The 25,750-nt window shown below is 35.9% G+C and overlaps 1 protein-coding gene and 1 long non-coding RNA gene across 3 annotated transcripts in view; one reads left to right on the forward strand and one right to left on the reverse strand.

Moving 5' to 3' along the window:
• g (adaptor-related protein complex 3, delta 1 subunit-like garnet) overlaps positions 1 to 25,750 on the forward strand; it is an 895,910-nt gene that overhangs the window by 16,533 nt on the left and 853,627 nt on the right. For both annotated transcript variants that reach the window (XM_081759537.1, XM_081759539.1), the window contains exon 2: positions 3,683 to 3,778. In XM_081759537.1, coding sequence (XP_081615663.1) covers positions 3,683 to 3,778 — 96 coding nt within the window. The remainder of the gene's footprint in view (positions 1 to 3,682; positions 3,779 to 25,750) is intronic.
• Positions 11,629 to 25,750, reverse strand: part of LOC145686328 (uncharacterized) — a 42,430-nt gene continuing 28,308 nt past the window's right edge. The window contains exons 2-3 of the long non-coding RNA XR_014131589.1: positions 17,967 to 18,207; positions 11,629 to 11,876 (exon numbers count right to left, since the gene is read on the reverse strand). This is a non-coding gene — a long non-coding RNA (uncharacterized LOC145686328). The remainder of the gene's footprint in view (positions 11,877 to 17,966; positions 18,208 to 25,750) is intronic.

Consider the following 25,750-nt stretch of genomic DNA (forward strand, 5'->3'; position numbering starts at 1 on the left):
AGAATCGATGTTAGCCAACATATTCATTTGCCAGGGCATATATTGGTTGGTCTCCAGTGAGGATCGGAACTCCGTCATTCAAACAGAGTTTATCAAAAATATTGAAAAGTACTTCCATACACTGTGCTACTGTAGCTGGGGATTGCACCTTTTCGCTTAACAATGGAAGTAAAACATCATTAGATTTTGGAAGTGTAGGTGATTGTCTATGTTCTGATACAAACGCTGACCAAGAAATACGTACATCTGAAGAGTCATTGTCACAAGTAAAATTGCTCTTGATGCTTCCTTTGACTGATTCTAACCAAGTTATTATATCTGTGGAATTAGAACCTTCAATTTCTTGTGGTGTAATAACAGATGGGAGGGGTATTTCACAATACTTTGTGTTAAAACGTATTGGGGATACGGTTGTGTAGGAAGAAGGTAACGCATTCTTTACCTCGCTGGTCCATTGTGAAGTTGCAATATGCAAATATCTTTTCCTTGCTAACGTGCTGTATCAAGGTAATGCTTGTGCCATGAAATGAGTCCCTAACTGTCACAGAAGAAGAATTATGATCAATGTTATGCAATGGCATCACGTATAGCCTCTCCAGTTACATCCTCAAAGTACAACAGTACTTCTCTTCCAGACTTAGTGACAGTCAAACCTGGAATTAAAGATATTAGCTGCTCTTTTAGTTTTGACCGATTCACTTGTGCATTTGGAATTCCTAGGTTGCGCATTTTCCATTCCATCTGACTCATAAGTGTTGCTAACTTAAATACAGGTGAAGTATCACTGAGCAAATAAATGTTTTCATTATATTCTACCATTTGAGCTAACGCAGAACCATAATCAAAGATGTTAATATCACTTTCGGGTCCCTTTTTTCGTAGTTCACTTCTAACTTTGTTCCTAAATCGTACGTAACAGCTTATGGTATTTTGCTTCCTGTGCCACTAAATCAGTTGAAGATAATTTCATTAGTATTTTGTCATCTTTTACCTCCTTTGCTAAAAAAACATGGTTGTTGAACCAATTTCTAAGGTTTGCGCAGATACTAACTTGTCTTCTTCCGCTCCATCACAAAATAAAGACGTATTTTTAATGCCCACAGTTGGTGTACTTGGTCTTGTATTAACTTCCTGAGATGTCCCAGGAGGTAACTATTGTTTGCTGCCTCTTTTTTCCTCAGACGCTCAAGTTTCTGTTTGTCAAATTTTGTACGACATGACATGAAATTTTGCTGAATTTGACACTAGATTTTGAACAATACCACAACTATCTCGTAATTGAACAATTGGAACAGGTTTCGGCAAAGCTCCAAGGTTAGAGAATTCTATTAAGTCTTCACCAAGTGATTTCAGTCCACTTTCCGTTGCATATACGAGAGGGGATTCATTTTCTTCCTGACAGATTATACATTGTTCCCATTTAATCTCCGGATTGGCGTAACTGCTGAATCAAACTCAATTAATGCCAGTTTTCTTTTTTTAGACATCTTGGTATTTCAGTTCAATCTGCAAGAACAAAATAATAATAAGTTAACAAGCCCTATAAATAGCAAAACATTGGGAAAATATCAAACTATCAAATATTTATTACCTTTAATATAAGTGTTCTACAACATGAGATTACTTAAAAACACATAGTTAACACTTAACTACAATAATACCTTTGGATTTACTTATAAGGTCTGAACACGTCATTCAAAATTTTATAAACGATTTTTCCGTTGTTACGAGGGGCACTACGAAAGTTTTGAGATGTGAAATAACTTACACACTTAAAGTCAATTTAACACTTACATTTTCTCAAGGTATTCACCATTACACTGTACACACTTTTGCATCCACCAAAACCACTTTTGGAAGCAGTGTTGCCAGTCTTTTTCTTCAAGTGTTGAAAGTTCATTCTCGTAAGCCACTACAGCTTCTTCAGGGCTGCAAAATCTCTTACCACGCATGCGATCTTTGATCCTGGGGAACAGAAAAAATCACACGGGGCCAGGGCAGGGCTATACGGCGGATGAGTTATAAGTTTGACCTCCGTAGATTCTAAAAACTGAATTGTGATGTTGGCCGTGTGTGCGGACACGTTGTCATGATGAAGCAGGATCCCACGCAATCCAGTTCTTGGACGCCGTTCCCGAAGCTTCTGGAACCTTTTGTTAGGCAAACAGTGGTGTACCACTGAGAAGTAACAGTCCTTTGTTCTTCAAGTGGAACAGTTGCAACATGGCCAGATTTGGGCAAGAAAGTTGCGACCATCTTCTTCCCCACACTTCGCGGTCGCTTCACTTTCGTGGGTGGATTTTTGTCTGGAAAGATCTAAACTGTAGACTGGCGTTTATTATCAGGGTCAAATTGATAGATCCAAGTTTCATAACCAGTAACAATGTCAGAGACGTGTCGAGAATTGCCTCCATCAAATCTTGCAAGCATTTCTTCACACCATTCCACACGCATTCGCTTCTGCTGTTCAAAGTGTGAGGCACCCAGCGAGATGAAACCTTCCTGAGCCGAAGATTATAATGAAAAATTTTTGTTACTGGTGGCGATCCAATGTTCACTGTAGGTTCAATGTCCTTGAAAATTGTTCGAGGATTTTCTCGAATCATTTGTTTCACAGCGGCAATGTTTTCATCTGACACAGCTGTTGCCGGACGTCCAGCTCTGTCTTCATCTTTAAGCGATGTCCGGCCTCTTCTGAATTCACCAAACTACCGAAAAATTGTAGCACGGGAAAGAGCAAGGTCCCCAAATGTCCCCTGTAAACGGTCAAGGTTTTGTCTCGTTCAAACCACTTTTGAAATCGTAAAGGATCATTGCCCAAAAATGTTGCCTTTCGAGCTTCATTCTAGACAGCCGAATACAGCTCACATCAACAAACAAATGAAGGCGTTACGGCCACGCCGATAAGCGAGGTAAGCTGAAACTTTCTTCGCTCTGGATACCACTACCGAACGCAATTGTTGGAATTCAAATACTGTGCCACAACAATGTGTATCTCAAAACGTTCGTATTGACCCTCGTATTACAGTAAATAGCATGTTTAATTTTGCATTAAAATGGATGTAAATATGCCATAATTCTTTATATTTGTAAATCTATTACCTTAATATTTGTAAAAGCGCGTTATTTAAATTTAACATGCCAATGAACATATAAACTGGCCCGAAGAACGGCAAAATTGGAGTATTTTCAGTTTGTGCCGCCATCTTGAATTCTGTCCGACGGGGTGAACATCGGTTTTATGTCCCGGCGGATTTTCATTCAACATGTTATAATTAATAAATATGCCAAGTTTCATACTGGTATCCAGAATAGAAATATTTTTGTGCCAAGCGACTGCACTATTTCTTTTTCTTTAGAACTTTCATCACTGAGGCTATAAGAAAAACCGCCTTGTTCTTAACGTCAATTCCATGTGTATTATAACATACAATACATTTTTACAGGTAAGAGAGTTACTGAAGTTAACGTATTTATCTAGGATGAGATTGATAGCTTCTAATGACGATTATGATAGTAATAAAAATCAAATAAATTGTAGGTAGTTGGAAGATCATAAGGCACTTGTTTTCTGCGAAAATTGTAAAGATTTCAAAAGTTCATCTTATTCCTTTAGTTACAGTAGACTTAATGTGTAACTCGAGAATGGTATAGGAATTAATTACTGTATTGTGTTTTACAGGCGAAATATATAGCTCAATGTATAGAAGAAATTAAACAAGAACTTCGACAAGATAATATTGCCGTGAAGGCGAATGCTGTGGCTAAGCTTACATATGTAAGTAAATAAGTTAAATATTTAAATTGACTAATTCTATTACAGTATCAAGTAGAATAATTGAAATTCAGCATTAAAATAATGAGTGTGTAATGAAAAGGTATCAAGCGGAAAATTAGTTTTCTTCTTTTCATAATTCTAAAGCAGAAATAAGTATATGAAAATAGTATTTTCATGGAGTTTACAGTACACTTCTGTTGAAACATTGTGGTTTACCTTGATCCCAGCTGGAGTAAAGCTCACTGGCCATCAATTATCTCAGAGCCTTTCAAATGATCGGTACTTTCAGCATTAACCGCTCCATAAAATTGAAAATATATCTGGCCACAGAAGATATTACTTTCTACGGCCCGCACATCCTCGGATGGGAATAGGCGAAAAAAACAGGCACCTTTACATGTTATGTGTTACAGGCGCCTGTAATGCTCTGGAATTAGAACACTGTTTTCCACATGTACATTGTATGTACAGAGTTGCAAAACATGTGCTCCACAGGTGTTTAACAGGTGCTGAACAGGTGTAAGACAGAGAAAAGAGAAAATCGAATTTGTAATGTGTATCGCATGTTAATCGCATGATAATCGATTAACATGAACTGTATAGTACATGTTCATACCACATGAACATGAATTGACACTGACTTCTGTACATGCAATGTGCACGCAACGTGAATAGTGCAAGTACATGATAGCAGAACATCAAAGATACACGTTCGGTGCACACTGCAATAACAGTCTTAATGTACATGCAGTGAACAGGCATTCGGCACAAGCAATGTACATGTTGCATGTACATATCAGTTACTGATCCTGACGCACAAAATCTCCTCTGTACAGATCCGATGTACATGCACTGCATACATACAGAACACATGCACGTCTCTCAAGTACATTGCATGTACAGAGGGGACAATGTTGCTGTTTACGTGCAATGTAAACATCCATGACGAACAGACTGGTACATTTACTTACTGTACGGAACACACCCCTCTGCATGCAGGATATTGCTGTTACTAGTCATTCATTATATATGAACAGTAATATTGCTGGCCAGCATGAACAGAGCTATGTCTCGTAAAGCAAGTACATGTATCAATCCGTTCGTCCTGAACGTTTACATTGGACGTAAACAGCAAAAATGTCCTCCTTTTCATGGCTTGTCAGTCCTTGAAATCATGATCGTGCTGAAATGTGAATTATGTTTTATAGTACAAATTTAGAATATTTGTAGAACTTGCCCTATAGGGTCATTTTACTTTATGTTGTATGTTGTTGATTTGCTTTAATTAGAATAATAATATTTGCTTTAGGTGTTGGCATAAAAAAAAAATGAAAATGAGGGATTTAAAACTACTTCAGTTTTATTTCTTTTAAAAAAGTACAACTTTCAACTTAAATTGCAACATAAACTTTTCTGCTATTAATACATCTGTCAAGTAGAAGATTAAAGGAGAATCCGTAATGAATTACAATATTTATAGCAATGCTTGTAAAGATATACATTAAGCATAGAAGCTATTGAAGGAAAAATTCAAAAAAAAAAAAAAAAAAATTTTATTTAATAATCAATATTTCGTGTATTATTTCAAAAAATAGTTCTATGTACCCTTTGAATCAATACAAGATAATTATCATGGGAGGCCCGGGTTCGATTCCCGGCGGGAGCTCATGTGGTTTGGATTCCACGTTAATCAGTAGGTCCACGTCTCATATAGCCTCGCTGCTGAACGGGACGTTAAACTCAAAATCAACTCAACTCAACTCAAGATAATTATCAATATATAAACCAATCTTTAATTACTGTTATTTACTTTTTAAAAGGTAGACGCCAAAGAAATGCATAACTGATGGGTTGCAAGAAAATATACTAACTGGTACTTACATCCGAGTTTATTCGTCACATAAGTGATAACACAAGTACTTACCCTGTCTCTATAAGGTTTGAAGGGAGAAAGTCGATATTAGGAGGTATTAACACAAATCAAATGATATAACTAACATGTAATTTAAATTTTAATGTCCAATGGATATGCTCTATAGGCTAAAGGAAACGGACGAATGAAAAATGTGGAATGTGAATGTAGGAGGAAATGGGAGAACTCGGGCAAAACACACGAAACCATGTTGTCCACAACATCAGAAGTTATCAAACCAGGGACTTCACGCACCATAGGTTAGCGAGCTACCCACAATGCTCCCGTAATTCATAGAATTCTGAAAACAAGCATAATCACAACATACTGTTTCGATGTGACTCTTGAAGTCCACTCACTCTCTAAGGTAGCCTTAAGACTTTACTGATGGCAGGATAAGTTTTGACATCTGACCTAGAATCGAACTAATGTAGGATTCAAAAATATTGGCGGGTGAGGCAACTCCTTATATGATTATTTTCGGCAAATACACACTTGTTACCGTTATGATAGTGTCTGTTCGATTCATCGACAGATGATAAAGGATAGAATGCCAACATTGCAGTTCAACAAAACACTATTGTTAGTGCCCACCCATTCGAAGAGTAGCTTCAACCTGAGAATGTTTCTGAATCTTACTTTAGTAATCTCTGATCGACCACAACATTATGTTAATCAAACTACACCATCGGTCAACCAGAGATAACGGATTTAACCATAGGTATGCCACTATTTAATATGCATCGGGTCATCGCCTTAAGAAATATGACTATTAAGATTAGGGGAAGATAATATTAATTTTTTGAAGTCTCATATTACAGTGTGTCTGATAAATAAATGTAAATAAATATGCGTGACACTCATTAAATATGGGTAGGTAATATTCTTTGATGGACCTTCTCAGAACAATATTCCTTAATACTTGTAAGGCAGCCAAATTACTCACATCGAAAGGATCAAAATATCGTTACGTTGTGGAGAAATTGGAACATCTGAATTAAAAATAATCGCAAACTAATGAACGAAGGCTGGCGCATAAATAAGGATTAGTTCGCCATTTTGTTTCTTGTCTCACGCATGATTTTGAAAAAGTAAAAAGGAATTGTTCCAAAAGTGTAGCCAAGTATGACACACAGTGTTCACGTAAGCATATATACACCTATAAAAGTCGCTCATTCTACACAGGATGAAATAGACTCTGTCACTAATACTTTAGGAATGATAACAGACCATAAAAGAACTCCGTTACGAAGCTTGGGACTCCAGAGATAACGTACTTTAACAGATATCTAAAAGAAAAAAAAATTAAAAAGAATAAAACTTTTGGAAGGTGATTACAGCAAACAACACCTTCATTAGAGAAACATTAGAGCAAACAAAATAAGCACCCTAAGAAGTTAAAAATACTCGTTAAACAGCACAGGTTGTCTCTAAATTTGGTCTGGTTTGAAAACTGCTTAGATGTTTGACTCTAATGAGGTCTCTAATGACAAAATGAAGTTTTTGAGTATCATTTATCAAGGCGACCATCATGTCAAAAATGTTTGTTTTGTCAATAGTTCTAGAAGTGTTTTCAAAAACAGCAAAAATGCCAGTTTCGATGCCCTAGCTCCGTAAAGGAGCGTTTTCTAACGTATATTTATTAAAATATTTTTTTTTTTTTTTTTTTTTTTTATGGTCAGCTATTACCTTAAGGAATTTCATCAAAAGGATATACATTATACAACCAAACTTAGTGGACAGTTTCACACTAATTTCAAAATAACAGTGTACTGAAACTGACAAAAGTAAGTTAATGATGATCTTTAGTCAAGTATTGAAAAGTAAATATACACTGTTGTACTCTTTCACTCATGTCTACATTTTTTTTTTTGAACAGCACCGTTTAACAAAAAGGTCAAAGAGATGTTATCTACTTTTATAAAAACACATTGTAGAAAACAGTTAATTACAATAGATTTTGTAAAACAACCCTCTTTTACCTGTATGTATAGCTCATACACAGATATGTTGCACTGTAGTATTTCTTTTTGAATAATGATTATTTAATACTTACCTTCCTTCATTTCTCTGTACTATGAGTACTTTGAATGTTTTTAATTAATAAGCTATACCCAGACAGCAATTTAAACTTGCTGCAAGTTTGCCCAAACTTGCTGTTGCAGGTCAAATAGCTTGTCGCAAGCTGTACTGTGCAAGCCAATTAGCTTGCTGCAAGCTTGTGGTAAGCTAGTTAGTTACATCGGGGTAAGGCTTGCGGCAAGCTTGCCTTCACAAGAGGAACGCAAGTCAAATTATCTCAAACGCAAGCCAAGTATAGGCGAAACTCATCAATGGCAAGCCTTATTAAGCTAAATGCAAGCGAAAGACACGCCAAACAAGCCATATGGAAGCTTGCGGTAAGCGAATTTAGATAAAACAAAGCAGTAAGAAATCCGTATATATCGACTGTCTTACTAAATCTATGCTATAATATATTCCTCCCTCACCTTCCAAATTATTGAAGCAAATACACAGCCGTGAAAGCACCCACGTCTCTCATGTGCTTGTACAAAACATTAAAATAAATATAATTGAAACGGTTTTATTGTGACAAGCAATGCGGCGTTACTTCTTACTAATATCCAATATCTTGATATGTTAGCCGCGAGTACTTGAAATTTTTACCTATTTATATACAAACGTAGAAAAATGTTTACACTTTAAACATAACGTTCAAATGAAGTTTATACTGTAAGTTAAACTTTAAGTTTATATTAAAATATCTGCAACAATTCTGTATTCTTTCGCGTAATAATTAGGCTCAAATCTGCTGCCATCTATGTTCACATTTATGCGTTATACATAAATACTACAATTCGTTATGCCTCATGGTTACCGAAACATAAGGAAATAAAACATTATATGTACGTGGGACGAGAGTACTAGACGGCACAATTAAAGAAATAATTAAGTTTGTCCTTTATTCAAGGTGAATGCTAAAAAGACGCTAACAACGCGAACACTATCTTGTCGCCGAAAGTTAAGACATCAGCGTCACGTGGTTTTTGAGAACAACTGAAAATCGAACGCCCGCTGGCTTTTTACTTCAATCTAAAGAAGAGCGTCTCGCAAGTGATGCATGGGTTGCCCGCACCACAGCTTGCGCTAAGCGGAAATAAGCTTTTGTGTATAAGCCAAAGCGAAAAAGCAACAGGCAAGCTTGCGGCAAGCAAGCATGCTGCCTGGGTATTGTAAGAAGTGATTACATCAGCTGAAAGAAGCCAGAAATAGAAACTACTACTTAGAAATTCGTTACAAATTTGATATAAAGGTTGAGCATCAAAAACGTTTGTTTGCTTCAGAACTGTTCTTTACACAGTTTTTCTATCTCCTGCCTCTTAAACTACATGACTTTTAATTATACACTTTCCAATTTAGAAACTTAAAAAAAAAAAAATCCAACTTTAAAACAAAATAATTTTGAGTGTACAAGATCCCTAGTCAGTGCGACATAATCTTCTTCAAATATTGATGTGCTTGTATAGCGTAAAATGAGTTAGACCCCCGACCAACTTTCTACAAAAGCATGATTCACTGCTCTCTTTTGAACTTTCATGAAAATGTCTTTTCTTACAAGTATTACATTTCATTACAACTATTTTTAATATGTGACAAGCAAAAGTTTCAGATTTGTCACTGTCGAGTAAGAGGAAATAGCTATCATTATGTTTCATATTTGAGGAATAATTAGCTGTACAATATAGTATCTTATTTCCCTTCTTACCGCCTCTTATTCGATTACAAGTGTAGAGTGAACAGCTGCTATCACTTTTTGCATTATGAACGCAGTTATGTGTCAAAGGTATACGATCACACTTAGAAAGAATATTAAGTTTTTCACTGTCAGGTAATTTACGCAAGTTTGGAAGTGATACTGAAAATTCGCTGTCATTACTTCCTGAAGTATTAATGGTTTGAGTATCAAGCAATCGTTCAATAGCAAAACCCGTGACTAATTGTTCACCAATACGCTGAATACCGTGCAGTTGTCGCTTCAAATTGCCATTCAAAGATTCGAAAGGAAAACAGGAAAATGCATATAGGTGTTCCGCATCTTTAACGCAATCACTAATATGAAGTATGTCATGGATATTAGAAGACATAAACCTCTCCCCATACAAATGCTGCATTTGAAATACGAAGGAATGCATACATTTTTCCATATCAGATATATCACTACTATTGATATTGCCAGTTAAGAAAGATGCTAGTGGTATTATGAGATGACACAAATGATTGAAATAACTAGCATCACTAAAAATGTCTTTAAAAATAGGCAAATAATACATTAAAAAAAAGTTCAAATTCAGTGGCTTTCCAGTTACGCTTTGCTTTCACGGAACGGGGTGTTCGTGCTACATTTGATGGAGGTTTGATTGCTAATAGAATTTTATCAAACAAAGTTGTTTTCCGTCCTAAATACCAAGGTTGTTCTTTGTTCTTTGAATCAAACCATATCATAAGAAGCATTCGAAAAACCCCCAAGCAACTTGTATAATTTTGAATGAAGGTAGTTCTGAAAAAACAGATTTCTGATTGACTCAATATTGCTTTTTTTTCCGCATACTGTGGAATATCAATATCAGTTCGTACGGGACCCTTCGGATCTCCATTTATATAAGGATATACCCTGAGACCTCTTTGGAAACAAATGCCGGGTTGTAAGCACTTCCTACATCCATATTTGCCATTGAATTGTGCCAATTGTTGCACAGTACATTTTGCTACTTTATCAAATGTACCCATTAAGGTACACAATGTTACACTATATACAATTTTACCCAATAACTGGAAAGTGGAAAACAAAGGAACTCCTTCTTCTAGCTCTCTTAGGTGTGAAACTACTGCTTTATAGAAAGTTGAATGTAGGAGATCACCTTTGTTCATTGAATCTTCTGGAAAATTATGCGATATAAAGACACCAACTAACAATATATTCTCAATGTTCCATCGAACCGGTTCATTTATTTCTAAAATTGGCATATAACAGGGCCAAAATGAAGTATTTGAACTAGTAAAACACTGAACATCTCTGTTTATAATTCCAGTCAAAATTAGTGCGCCCTCATCAGAAACCAACTCAGGATACTTACGTCTAAATGTACTGTAAATATTTCCATCTCGTATTGAAGTCAGTCTCCCTGACTTGACGCTTTGATAACATTTCTAGAAAACCAGACTGTGCTAATAGGTTTTCGATTTGAGATCTTAGGTCGAGCATTACGAAAGAATGCAAATCTCCACATGTGTGCTGCTTACATTTTTCACAGATATTGTTCGGATATTTGAAAAGAGCGCCACATTTGCAACAAAAGTAAAATTTTGTATTAAGTGCTTGCGTTGAGTTGAATCTTTTAAGCAATATATGCTTGGAGTGTGGCATATTATTAATGTTAACAGAATGCACCAAGTTAAGATCATCACTCACAGCAATTTGAGATAATCTATGGCGTTTAATAAATTGTACTATTTTAATTATGTCAGTTTCAGATATACTTTCTCTCGATTCACATATATCGACATTCTGATGTGCGACGACTTCTCTTCCATCGTCTAATGGTGAGTTATTTGCAGATGAAATGGTATCTTGATTTCCTGCTAAAACACAACTATGGTGTACCCCAATTAACCTTAAGATTTCGTTTTCACTTTCAGAATAACTCGAAGAGTTATCATCGTGATGGCTAACCCTCTCATTTGTGTGAGTAAAAATGTTTACCCTATTTTGTCTACTACGCCATCGAAAAGCAGTAGTTCGTGGAACTTTCGTGGATTGTGATGGATTAACTAAGTCCTTACTGAGGTATTCTTTGTAAGAACGTTTCATTTCAATACGTATATTTACTTACAACCTGTAACATTTCAATACTAACACAGGTACATAACTATACTTACAACATACAAGGTTTCCATTGCAACAGATACATAGAAATTTACAACTTCCATTTCAGATACTTATACCTACTATAATACACAAAATATCACTCCCTATATAAGAAACTAGGACCTATGATATATCCGTTTAGTTCTCCTCTGCATGAAATTAATTTTTCTTTGCCATTCTTCGTTCTTGAACACATTTATCCGTCATAGCAGCATGAATCTTAGACGACTTAACATCAGGAAACTTTGCCAGAACAAAATCTTTAGAAAAAAAAAATATTCAAATTAACAATAGAAAGGAACACGTGAATAAAACGTACATCAAAACTACTACAAATGATCTAACAACAACAGAACTTTTTCATCGAAAGAAACAATGAATCAGCTAATTTAGTCAATTACTATTTCTACATAGTTACGTATTTATTTCCATTTATTACAAGTTTGATTTTTGATAAGTATAAAAAATGATTAAAAGGAATAAACAGTATCTACAATATATCTGTTTCCCTTGCACTGCATATTGTATTCAAAATTACTTTTTCCAATGTAACGTAAAATTTCACACAATCAAACGACATATAGAACGTAAAATACATATTTTCAAGTATTCATTTTGACTTAAATATTGTTGTAGAATTCATTTTTTTTTTTTTTTTTTTTTTTTAACAAAGTAACACGATAAAAGACAGAATATTATCCTTTCATAACACACACATTCTTCACCTACACTCACATGAGGGAGAAAGAAATGATTATCAAAAATGTCCTACAAGAATAATAAGGAAAAACAATCTTCTACCAATAGCATAAAACTGATCCTTAGGAAACTACAATGTTAGGTACTGTAAATATAATTTTAGGGCTGATTTGGAAGTAATAGTGAAAGATGCACCGCAATGCTACAATAAGGTTACTGTTGAATTCAATTATGCTTTTCTCGTATTCGTATAAATATTTGAAAGAGTTAAGAGTTGGAGAAGAACACCTTCTAATAACACTAGTTAACAAAGGTTTTGTTACATAAAAGGAAATACCTGTTCTTAAAGGAACTTTTTGCGCTGAATTCGAATATGCACTCGGTTTTTCTCCATCACTTACGATTTTCCCGTAACAGAGGGATTTTCGGGAATCCCTCAAAAATTTCCCTTTTCGTTTATTTTACAGCCCAAGATCTTGTCCCCTTGCATATACTAACATAGAAATTATACCTAAGTATACTTTGATTCATATTTAACAAACCCTCCAAGTTTCGTAATAATCGCTTTATTCTTTCTAGAGAAATAAATATGTTTGTATGTATACTGTGTGTACTGTTTATTGCACCTTATAGTAATGCTTTCAGATCTCTTAAGTTGAGGTAAAACGTTTTGCTTTATTACCACAAACACATATATAAAATATAATACAATATAATTTACAAGTGTGACAATTTACAATAAACAATAATACAAATGTACCAAAAGGTCATGAAAAGACAATCAAAACTATCACAATATATGAAACTTCCATTGGGTTACAAAAACGTACACTACTTCCTTCTTTTGTAAGAAATGTTGCATTCTCTAACAAGACCCCAACAATAGTCCCCCATCATTGAAGGATCCCATCGTCCCTGGTACCTTTTCTCCATTGCCATTATATCTTGGTGGAATCTTTCCCCCTGTTCGTCGCTGAGAGCACCTAGGTTAGCAGGAAAGAAGCTGAGGTGGGAGTGCAAAAAGTGGATTTTTAAAGACATCCTACAACCCAACTCTTTGTATTTCTGTATCATGTCCTGTACGATTTCTGTGTAACTCTCAGCTTTGTTATTGCCCAGAAAGTTGCGCACAACACACTTAAATGCTGTGCAGGCAGCTAGCTCAGCACTGTTTAACTTGCTGTCAAAGCTATCATCAAGCATTAATTTCCTAATTTGGGGACCAATGAACACTCCCGCTGAAATCTTAGCATCACTCAGGTTAGGGAACTTATCTCGCAAATACTTGAAACCTTCACCAGATGTGTCCATGGCTTTGACAAAGTTTTTCATAAGTCCTAACTTGATATGAAGGGGGGGTAGTAATATCTTATTAGGATCTACCAAAGGAGCGTATTTGACGTTGCATTCTCCAGGTACGTAATTCACTCTAGGTTCCCATTCCTTCACTTCATAATGTTTGTCATCAGCTTGGCTATCCCATAAACATAAAAAACATTGGTACTTCGTGTAACCGCACTGCAGTCCTAATAAAATACCAACTACCTTGAGATCACAACATATTTGCCAACAATGGTCCTTGTAATTTATAAGATTTAGCAAAGTTGACATGGTGTCATAGGATTCCTTAATCTTCACTGAGTGCGCAAGTGGTATAGAAGGTTTTTTATTTCCATTATGTAAAAGGACAGCTTTAAGGCTGACCTTTGACGCGTCGATAAATAACCTCCATTCTTCTGGAACGTAAGGAATTCCTAGCTCCGCCATCAACCCATTTATATCCGTACATACGCACACATTATCTTGCATTGAGAAATAGCTTGAAAATTGAACATGCCTTTTCCTGTACACTGATATGTTCGTTTCTGCATCCAATAAGTTCCACTGCTGGAGCCTTGATCCCAGAAGTTCCGCCTCTTGTTTTGTCAGGTGCAAATCACGGACTGGGTCATTAAGTTCACATTGCCGGATGAAATGTGGCTCGCGAACACAGTCAGGGATGAACGTTGGATCCTTGGATGTACATGTTGATGTCGATGGTTCATCAAGGTCATGATCATCATCAGAGTCTTTTGGCCATATCTCTTCCCAGTTGGTAGGGGGCTCGGGAAGTGGAAGTTCATCCCCGTGCGGAATAGGTCTAATTGCGGATTTAACGTTGGGATAACTTATTGTGTATTTGCTTTTTTTAGAATGTCCCTTAACTACTGTGAGACAAAAATAACAATCATCCAGATGGTTGGTGGGTTCTCTCCACACCATTGGTACAGCAAATTTCATGAACCTCCGTTTCCCTTTGGCCCATGCAAGTAAAGTGACGTAGCACGACGCACAAATTATGTTGGGTGCCCAAGTTTTGTCCTGACCTCCCACACGACATCCGAAATATATATAATATGCTAGTTTCACCGATGGCGTAATGGATCTACACTGTCCTTTAAGTACAAACGGGCCACACACATAACAAAAACTATTTGGTGAGTTAACACACGAACGCCGTCCTCTTGACGCCATTGTACTGATCACAAACTAAACTTCTGGTCTTAGTTGGGTATAATGCCGTTAAGATCAAACATGAAAGCACTCTTAGCAGCAAAGACAACTTTGAAAGTGAAGTAGTGTTAAACCACACGTCAATATAAAAATGTACAAAACTCCCTCACCAGGTGTCAAGAACACAAGAAAGAAAGAAATGCGCGGGGGAAGGGGGGAAACGATACCGTAGTGGAAAATTCAGACTGCATTAGTTCATTGTTGTCAACAATGAGTCTGTATTCCATTCTTTCTTTCTTTTGCATTCTGTTACATTTGATAACAAATATTGATAACCATTTCATGAACAAAACGAAAAAACTTGGAGAATTGTATATATATATGTATTAAGATATACATATACTATACGTTTAAAAAAATATACGTTGGAAGTACATTCTATTTTTATACACGTTTCTAATTTACAGAGAGCAATACAAGTGTGTTGTTGACTATTGTAAATATTCATTTTCATGTCTGTGTTTGTAGTAATAAAGCAAATCGTTTTTACCCCAACTTAGGAGATCTGAAAGCATTACTATCAGGTGCAATAAACAGTGCACACAGTATACATACAAATATATTTATTTCTCTAGAAAGAACAAAGCGATTTTTACGAAACTTTTAGGGTTTATTAAATATAAATCAAGGTATACTTAGGTATAATTTCTATGTTACTATATGTAAGGGGACAGGAGCTAGGGGAATAAAATATCTGAAAAAGGTAAATTTTTGAGGGAATTTCCCGAAAATCCCTCTGTTATGGGAAAACTGTACGTGATGGAGAGAAACCGAGTGCATATTCAAATTCAGCACAAAAAGTTCCTTTAAGATCAGGTGATTTTTCTCATGTAACAAACAAAAAGTTTAAATTTAACTAGTGTAATAGTTGTTCAAAAACGTCCCTAAGATGTCAATTCAAAACTTTCACTGACACAAACATTACTTGCCACCTATTAAATGGAATGGAAACCTGAGTACCGAGAGAAAACTACATTTTTCAATCAGAATTGAAGGAGGAATGATTGTACTATCATGGCCACAAATAAATGAAATCGAGAAATAATGATATCTTAGCAACATGTCCTCTAGCGGTACGTGACGTTTGGGCGCGGACGTATGGGCCCCGCCGTTTGGGCACTGGACGTTTGGGCGCGAAGCCATTTGGGCGCGAGTTAGAAAGTCGTTATGTTAGGCGCTGAGTACTAAGTTCGAATCAAGATATCACAAGGTGTCTACTGTAGTGGAAGTCCTTGAATTATACTGGATTTTGTTTTACATACTAGAAATACTGGAATTTCAAAATTATAAAAACTGAATTAACAATTAAATTTTGTAAATTTAAGTTTCAACGATAGTTAAGTGTGCTTTTTATTTGATAACTTTTCAAGCCAAATGTAAGTCGACCAGACTACATATGATTGACTGCATTACATGCATAGTGAGCCTATTCCATTAAACAACTTAAAGCAGGCCTTCTGCTGTAGTTACGCAATAAGTGTGATTGTCAAACACATTTCTAGTGGCTAAATGACCAATATATGTACACTTAACTATTATTTTTCACTTTGAAATCGTTGTTTTTTTTTTCTTTCGCCACTTTCTTTAATGCGGATTAAATGCTTACAATGGGACGAAGAAAATGTGTGTTAAGTTTTGATTTTTATATTGGAATGTTAATAAAAAAAAGTGATACCAGAAATACGGCATACTACAGTTCCTAAACTCAATGTGTTAGACATCCTGTATGCAAAATATGTCTTAGACACCATGTATGCAAAATATCTTTCCCTCAACTTGATTAGGATATAGGATTTTTAGATTTCTGGGCTCTCGGCATCTAAGGCCATTTAGCCCGTCACGTTTGAGGGAGCACACTATCCGGGGAAAGGGAAGGAAGAAAGGATTGGGGAAGGAAGGAAGCGGCCTGGACCTATAAATTAGGTACCACCCCGGCATTTGCCTGGTGTGAATGAAGAAAACCCAGGAAAAGCTCATTCAGGGTGGCTGGCCTGAAAGAGCGTGTTACACCTTTTCGACCGAGTGCCCCCACCGGGAATCGAACCCGGGACCGATCGCACCGAAGGCGAGAGTGTTAGCGACTACGCTGCAATCTTTTATTGGTAGTTCTTTATTGGACTTAAGGAAGAGAAGAGTTTGGAAAACGTAATACGAAAGAAAACAAATTTTAATATTCATAAATGTGTAATTATTAACTTTCTTTAAAAAAATACAAAAATTAAATCAATATGTTTTAATTAACATTAAGAAAATTAACAGTTCGTCTGATTCCTTTATTTCCTAGCTTTCTTATATAATACAAAAATTAGATCAGAAGTACAAGAATCGTGAACAAGCGAAAAATCAATCCATGACGAGGTTAGGCAACAAATGCCACAAACGCATTAAACTATTTAATTTAGATGAATAAATAAGATAGAGATAGAAAATATACAGATAAATGAGGTGAGATAAAGATAGAAGTGTAGGAAATGTATATATCTTGATTGGCGCTTAGTTTTCAGTGCCTAGCTTACTTTATATGTCGTAAATTGTGATTTTTACTATGTACCTCGCGCCCAAATGTCTGGCGCCTAAACGGCTTTGCGCCCAAACGTCCGCGCCCAAACGTCCTGTCCCGGTCCTCTAGCACCCTCTAACAGCAAAATGTGGAAATACCGGAACGAAAAAGACACCATTTTCACGTATGTGAATCTCAAATATCCATTGGCTACTTTCAACTTTCCAAATTTTTTTTGGAAATGAGTTAAAGAATAAGCCCCCAAGAGATATTCTGAAGTTAACAATTTTACGAGCAGAAGGCACAGTTACAGACCGTCGGTTCCTGAAATTTGGTTCGCGTTGCGACAATGTAAGTCATGTATTTGATAGCCACCACAGTAAAGATACAGCAATAAAATATATATCTGAATTTACTCATTATAGCTTGCATTGCAGCGAAGGAAATTATGCAAAGAAAAGACATTATGATCGAAGTACATGATGTAATGAACGCCTTTCAAAAGAGCTGGTGAAATGATATTCAACAATTGCGGCATATTTTATGTCAAATACATACATACATACATACATGCAAACATAAAATTGCTTTACGTTACCTTTAATGGCACAAACAACATCTTGTCGAAGGGTGTTTTTTATTGATCCATGTCCACTCACTGATGATGTACCAAGTTCTTCTTTAGTGAAAAGAACCGACATCAAATTTCTTGTCAGTTTTGTTGGGCACTTGTTTGCAGCAGCTAGACACTTTACAAGTACTGATGTTTTAATTCTTATATCCGGATAATCTGCACTCAATGTAACTTCATTTGAAAGAGATGTACATGGGTCAGTGACCTGTGGATTTAAAGAAAATCATTATAATACAAATAATGATCCTTTCCAGTGGTATGTTTCTAGAAAATAAAGAACCCTAACGGCTTAGGTTACGATATCATAGCTACATTTTATGATTCATACACAGCTCTATTACCTATCAAAATAGAAATGTACCCTGGAGCTGCGAAGGCTGAAATGAAATGCACCGCTGATCCTTAAAAAAAAATCTACTCCCACCTTAGTAATAGTTATTTTAATAAATGATAACAATTAAATGGCAATGCCACGACCGCATAACGTTCGTTATTTTAGTATTCAAGAGACGCGGATCCAAATCAAGTAGTTGGCTGTCACCCAAACCAGTCTTTTCAGAAGCTAATCTGTTTTCACGGGGTTACGTCTATAAAATTAGCTCTAGCAAACGCATTTCTAAACCTTTTTGACTAAATCTACTTGTAAATAATGCATAGACGAATTAAAAATACTTTTATATTAGTAGATGTACTCCGAGACTATGAGGTCACACTACGTGCATTACAGGTTAGTAATATGGGAGAGAAGCATCTGGTCTATTTAATACCTGATTCTTAAAAATAGTGCTTTCAACACATGCTGTGGCTCCAAGAACATAATTATGCAATACGCATTGTGATTTCATTCACTGTACTGTACATAAAACCTTGTATTTTAATATGCACGACAGTGGTTAAATCACTCTACGTATACCAATAATTCCGGACTGGGGTCCATGCGATTTAAAAATGAAATGGGATCTTTGGGTTTTACGTCCCACACTTATGCCGGCTAGACTAAAGGAGACGGTGATGATGAGGAATGAATAAAAGGGTGGAATGAATGAAGTGGGAGGAAACGGGAGAACCCCGAGGAAACCCATGCACACGGTGTTTGTCCACCACAAAGTTTACTTGAGCGGGAGCTGGGATTGAACCCGAGACCCCAAGCACCGTAGGTTAACGCTCTACTACTAAGCCACCGCGATCCCTCATGTGATTTAAAGTGACAGTAGTACATTAATTACAAGGGCACATCTGTGTATTTAACTCCACAGCATTAATATAATAGTTTGTTAGTTGGACGACTTTTGCGCTCTTATGCTTAATGTACTATTATAGGTACGTGGGTCACTTTAAATCACAAGAGCTCCTTTAACTGTTACCGGCAGATAAAATCACAATGCACACACCATAGCTTTTCCCCCCCACAAAATGTGTAGAAGTATGCCACGTATTTAATTGTCTCGTGGCAAATAGATCAGAAGACCCTCTTCCATACTATTACATATGACGGATACGTGCTTGCACATTACTTTCATCACAGAAAGCTAGATTGTATAACTATTACCACTTGAAATAACTCAAACTACATGTAAGATTTTCTATATGTGATTCAGTAGACCATCTTGTGTACGAGTGTTACCGACAATAAAAAAAAAAAAAATGATAAATATACGAATTTCAACAGTAGTATTCTTGGTATATTACATTGTGAAACGTCATAAAACTATAAATTAATACAGCTAATGAATTAATGGTAATAAATGATATTCATAAAAAAAAAAAAAAAAAAAAAAAAAAGCTACTCGCACTTGAACAATTTGACTGTACACCTATAGATTCATTAGAATAATCAGCATCAATGAGATCCAACAGAAATTTTTTAACAACCGGTGGAACAGTCAAACGCTTTTCAGTGGACGTTGATACGCACTGTTTTTTCAATGCTGCCAAAACACATTTCTCTTGTTGTACTTGCTGTTTCAGGTCTTCGATCTGCTTTTCTAACTTTTTTACAATTCACACACTCATCGATTCCATTCGACTCATCTGCTTCTGGTTTTTTGGTACTTTTTAGGGGACTTTCAGGAAGCTCTTGAGGAAATCTATCACCTATACAAAATGCTTCTTCGAATTCTTGCCGTAGTCTACGTTGCTTCGGTGGTGAATTTTCATCTTAGGACTTTTCACCCAAACTTCCATTGCTGTTTTCATCAGCACGTTCAGATGACTCATGTAGTTTTTACGCACAGTCAGATTGTGTACCTGTAACGTAATAATCAGATCATAATGAACGCTAAATAAATTTAAGACATTCGATACCAGAACAGTCTAACTGAATCAAGTTTTAATTTCCGCATAAAAACATAAAATTCCATTTCGTCTCATAGTAAGGTAGCTTAGATTTTGTTAGGTTACATTAAGTTAAAACACGGTGCTGGTTTACTTTTGCCGCATCACGTTTTGGAAGATTTACGGGTAAAATTCAATACTTTGCTTCAAAAGACATATTTAAAGAGACTATATTTCTGCAGGCGATAGAATTAAATACAAGGCAATACACCAGTATTTTAGATTTAAAAGTGTAGGGGTACTACTGTAAAATCATTACAAGTGTTCTACAACGGATAAAATAAATCCGTTGATGACTGACTGAATGTATCAGATGCTATTTTCCACCGGCATTTATTTCAGCACAATATACAGAAGCCGTATTCCTCGTTCAAAAGTGGAGCGCTACTAGTATGAAACCATGACAAGTGCCATTGAAACTCGTATTATTATTGTCAAAACCTGTTTTTAGTACTCTCGCTTATGCGTATACCCACCGTCACTGACGCGCCTACTTCGGACGCACCCCCTCGCTAGTGACAGCCCCCTACCTTGATTCGGCTACATAGCATTCTAATGCTTTGTATGTAGTAGCCACGTAGCACGGATATTTCTACGCTAGGTTGGTTTTCTGCACTGTAGTTTTTATGCCGCACATCCGGACGTTATATATATATATATATATATATATATATATATATATATATATATATATATATATACGCAAATCGTAAAAGAATTGTAATGTTTCAATAATCACATCTGATGGCGCCCTTGAATTTTAGCTATGCCATGTGAGATATTTTCGTGTCGCCGAGTAGAAACCATTCAAGAAACAGAAAGAAGGGCTTTAGAAAAAGAATTACACTTTTTCAACAATTATTTTGAGTGATGTGGCAAAAGTAAACCTGCAGGTAAAATAGTCATCGCAGTTAGTTACTTGTACGGTTTCGCTTTACACTATTGCTACATATACCTTTTTATCACACACACACACACACACACACACGTCATATATATCACTGACCGGTAACATGCGCTTTGTGACATTGATATCACCATTCACTTCCTTTCTTAGAAACTCTTTACCTTGACTCGGCACTCGTATTTGATTTAGTGGCACACTATTAATAGTACATTAAAGTGAAAGGGCGCATGAGTACTTAAAAACAAGAAAACTATGATTATAGATGGAAAGGACGTTAATAAGCACTTGCATGCGCCTTTGTACTTTAATGGATTGTTGATAGTGGATGTCATTAAATCACTAGCTGAGCCAAGGTAAAGACTAGCATTTTCCTTTTACCAATTTCACTGAAGTTCAATAATTGGCCTTTTCTCATAATTTTTACATTTTTCTTCGTATATTTGGACCTATTCTTCGATAGGCAAAGAGTTAATGGGTGTGCATTTTAACATCAGATAGCCTAATCATATCCACTGTTTGGTTAATACTTTCCACTAATTCCAAATGACACAAGTGCATTCTCTGAACTTACTGAGAATGAAATATTGAAATTATTTGTTGTAGAAAAACGTAAGAATCTGATTAAATCCTTTTGTTTTGGGACATATCTATTGACATTGTAGTAAGTAGGCCTACGTTTGTTTTACTTGATAAAACTTCATGCTTGTATGAAGTGTAAATATACAATTAATAGATACAACGCGTAAAAAACTCAACTTACAACTATGTACAACATATATATATGTATACTCTTTAATAGTCTATGGATATTATACTCTTTAAAAAATAACACACTTACCTACGTAGATTAGTTTTCCATTGTACTACTATGAGCAAAATAAATGACGCGTCTCTTTATTTTGAAGTTTTTTGAAAATATCTCCGTTTTCTTTATATGTTCGAAATTTCGGAAGGTTTCCCCCGCAGGACAGGTTAATAACAAACCCGTTTTTTTATATTTGTGTTAGATATTAGCTTAAAATAAAGAAATTACAAGCAAAAAACATTAAATCGACAGAAATCTCGAGAATTACCAACTCTGCTAAAGTGGGAAAGTTTCAAGAACGCGAGGGAATTCTGCAGTTCAACACGAAGCAGCGACATCTATGTCATTGAGAGAAATGTGGATTAGATCTACAAACTAAACTTTTAATGAAATATTTCTAATATGTCTTATTACGTGCATTATCTGCAAACTCCAAATATATGAATATATGCCAAGTATTAACGTATAGATAGAGCAAATAGTGGAAATTATCTATGGAAAAGGACGAATTGGTAGCACGATCGTAATGAAAAATCGTCTTTACCGGAACAGCCTCAGTTCACGTAAGAAAACAAATAGCTCAGTTAGCTAAAGCAACTAGTCTGTATGCCGAAGGTAGTGGGTTCGGTTCCCATGGAAGTGCTGTTGTCATTTTTATCACTATGGTTATTTTATTTATTTATTTTTTATGTGGGAAAGAATCAAATTGTAACATATGTGTAAAACTTATGACGATACCATGAAAAGAAAAAAATGTCCTTGTCACATTTGCATTAACTAACTAACTATATGGCCTATGGAACCCGGAGGTTCAATGCCGCGTTCACAAAAGCTCTCTACTGACTTCTATCTTTAGCTAACTGCATCCAGTTTCTATTTTGTATTCCAGTCTCTGCGAGATCCATTTTAATATTGTCCTCCCATCTGCGCCTAGGTCTTCCTAATGGTCGTTTTCCGATTGGTCTTCCAGTCAAGACTTTGAAAGCGTTTCTACTTTCTTCCATTCTAGCTACATGACCCGCCCACCTAAACCTCCTAGACTTGACGACCCTAACAACGTTGGGTAAACCATATAAATTATGTAGTTCCTCGTTATGAAGTTTCCGCCATTCCCCATTCCCGTTCCTCTTGGTTCCGAATATTCGTCTCAGGATCTTGTTCTCAAATACTTTCAATCTATGTTCTTCCCTCAGAGTAAGTGACCATGTTTCGCAACCATACAGAACAACAGGCATGATTATCGTTTTGTATATTTTAAGCTTCAAATTCCTCGACAGAATTCGCGGCGATAAGAGATTTTGAACCAAATAGTAACACGAAATCCCTGCTTTTAGTCAACATTTAATTTCTCCGTGAATATGATTAATTTCTTGCACTTGCATTAGCGTCCCTAATTTTGTTTGCAAACACTTTCGTAATTATTTCCCTGTGCTCATTGCTCACTATATGCTCGCTGGCGCATAACGAATGTTTCCCAGTAAATGTTAATTCTAATTTGGAGAATTTTATAAAGTTTCATAATATTTCTCACTAGATAGTCTTCTATCTACGTGTTCGGATATTTTGATAACAGATTTTCCTATTAAATGTTTAATTTTCCCTAGATTACGGAAAAGTTTTACAATGTATTTGTATTGAATTGAAATTGTTTTGAATTTACTACATAAAGTAAGTAGCCCGAAGGATGAAAACTCAAGTAATTGATATTCTACGTAAAAGCAACCTATTGTAGAATGGTGATGCTTCTTACCTTCAGCACATAATCTTTACGTTAGAGAGTCAGACAGAGAAAAATCCTGTTTTTTCCTCCCCTATGACCACCCATCTTAAACCTCTACATACCATTGTTCGTCTCACAAAATTTCGGTGCTCCAAAAACATGCAAATAATAATAATAATAATAATAATAATCCTAAATATACCATCCTTACATAATGTAAGGATATCTTAGTTTCTTAGTTTAAATCTTAAGTATCTTAGTTTAAAATGCTTTCTTTAGTAATTGTTTGAGCAACCATGTAGGAGGGGGTACGACGTTTTCTTTTGCCCCTCTCATTTCAGTACCCTTCGAACAGAAGGTAATTTCTGATAAGCAGGGCAGACAAAATGAATAAGATATATTTACAGCATCCTCTCCCCTTTCATGATTGGAATATCACGTAACATTTTTTATTCTACCAAAGATAGCCCTGTGCGGTTAGGGCTAGGTAATTTAAGAAATGTAACTAATATATAGCGCCCCTTGATTGTAATATTACCACTTCTTTATTTGTACGAGGGAGCCCCTACACAATCAAGGGTGACAAAAAGAATAGGAAAAGTGTCTATTGATTCCAGTGGCGGATCCAGCACGAACTTCTGGGGGGGGGGGGGTGAAGTGAAAGATTCTTTTGATGATGTGAAGCTGTCACAAATTACCACTTAACTAAATTCAACAGTAGTGGGGTGAACCGGAACTCAGTCAGTTTAAATTGATGTAAAAATTTAATTTTTGGCTTCATATTAAAGTTTTGGTTTCAAATGAGAATTTCAGTCCAAATGGTCAATGATTAAATTTCGTAGGGCTCTTCAGTGTAGGCTAATACGGCCCGCTTATGAGAAAAGGCAAAAATATTAACATGTTTATAACTTTCGAATTTTTCGTCTATTTTAAAGAAATATTTTGCTTCGTATTAAAGTGTTGGTATCTCGCAGAGTTTGGAATACAAAGTAGAAACTGGATGCAGTTAGCTAAGGATAGAAGTCAGTGGAGAGCTTTTGTGAACGCGGCATTGAACCTCCGGGTTCCATAGGCCATAGAGTTAGTTTTATTACAGTGTTGGTTCCAAATGACAATTTCAGTCCGAGTGGACACTGATCAAATCTCGGGGGAAGAGGGGGGCTTTTCAGTATAGGGGGCTACGGCTCCCTTATGGGAAAAGGCAAAAATATGAAAATGCTTATAACTTTCGAATTTTTCGTCTATTTTAAAGAAATTATTGGCTTCATATTAAAGTCTTGGCTTCAAACTACAATTTCATTCCGTGTGGACAATGATCAAATCTCGGAGGGCTCTTCGGTGTAGGGGTTTCGGCTTTTTTATGGGACAAGATTCACGTAGTTGATATTGCAAAATTGTTTTGTATACATGAGTGGAAACTTGCACCATTTGGTTACTTTAACCTCTTATATTTTGCAGATTCAAATTCGAAGCAACAGTTACTTCGCAAAGCTAAAAGATGGCACTTACTAGTTTCATTAAAATGAAATGTCTTTTATCCCTTTGGGGATCCCATGGTACAATTTGTACCATACTGGGTGTTTCATGGTACATTGCGTTATAACTCTCCTATTTGAGCTTTTTCGTCCGTTTTTTTTTTTTTTTTTTTTTTTGGTTTTTTTTTTTCTTTTTCAAGTCCAGAGGTATTGTAGAAGACATTACGTATGGTTTCACACCTTCCTGCGTCGAGACATACGAGGTGATGACGTCATAAGTCTAAAATTTATATTTTCGTGTAATACCTTTTGGGGGGGGGGTTATGTAAAGTATTTTTGGCGGGCTTATTTTTGCACGTAGAAGATTGAAATTTTGCACAAACATGCAGTCTACCGAGTAGTATTTACCTGATTTTTTTTTCAGATTTCTGCGTTAAAACAGGGGGGATCCAGAGGGTCAAAAAGTTGAAAAAAGGGATATTTTTACCAAAAAATCTCATTTTTCCT

Source organism: Thermobia domestica, chromosome 5 (assembly GCF_964235325.1).
Source record: "Thermobia domestica chromosome 5, izTheDome1.hap1.1, whole genome shotgun sequence".
NCBI lineage: Eukaryota > Metazoa > Arthropoda > Insecta > Zygentoma > Lepismatidae > Thermobia > Thermobia domestica.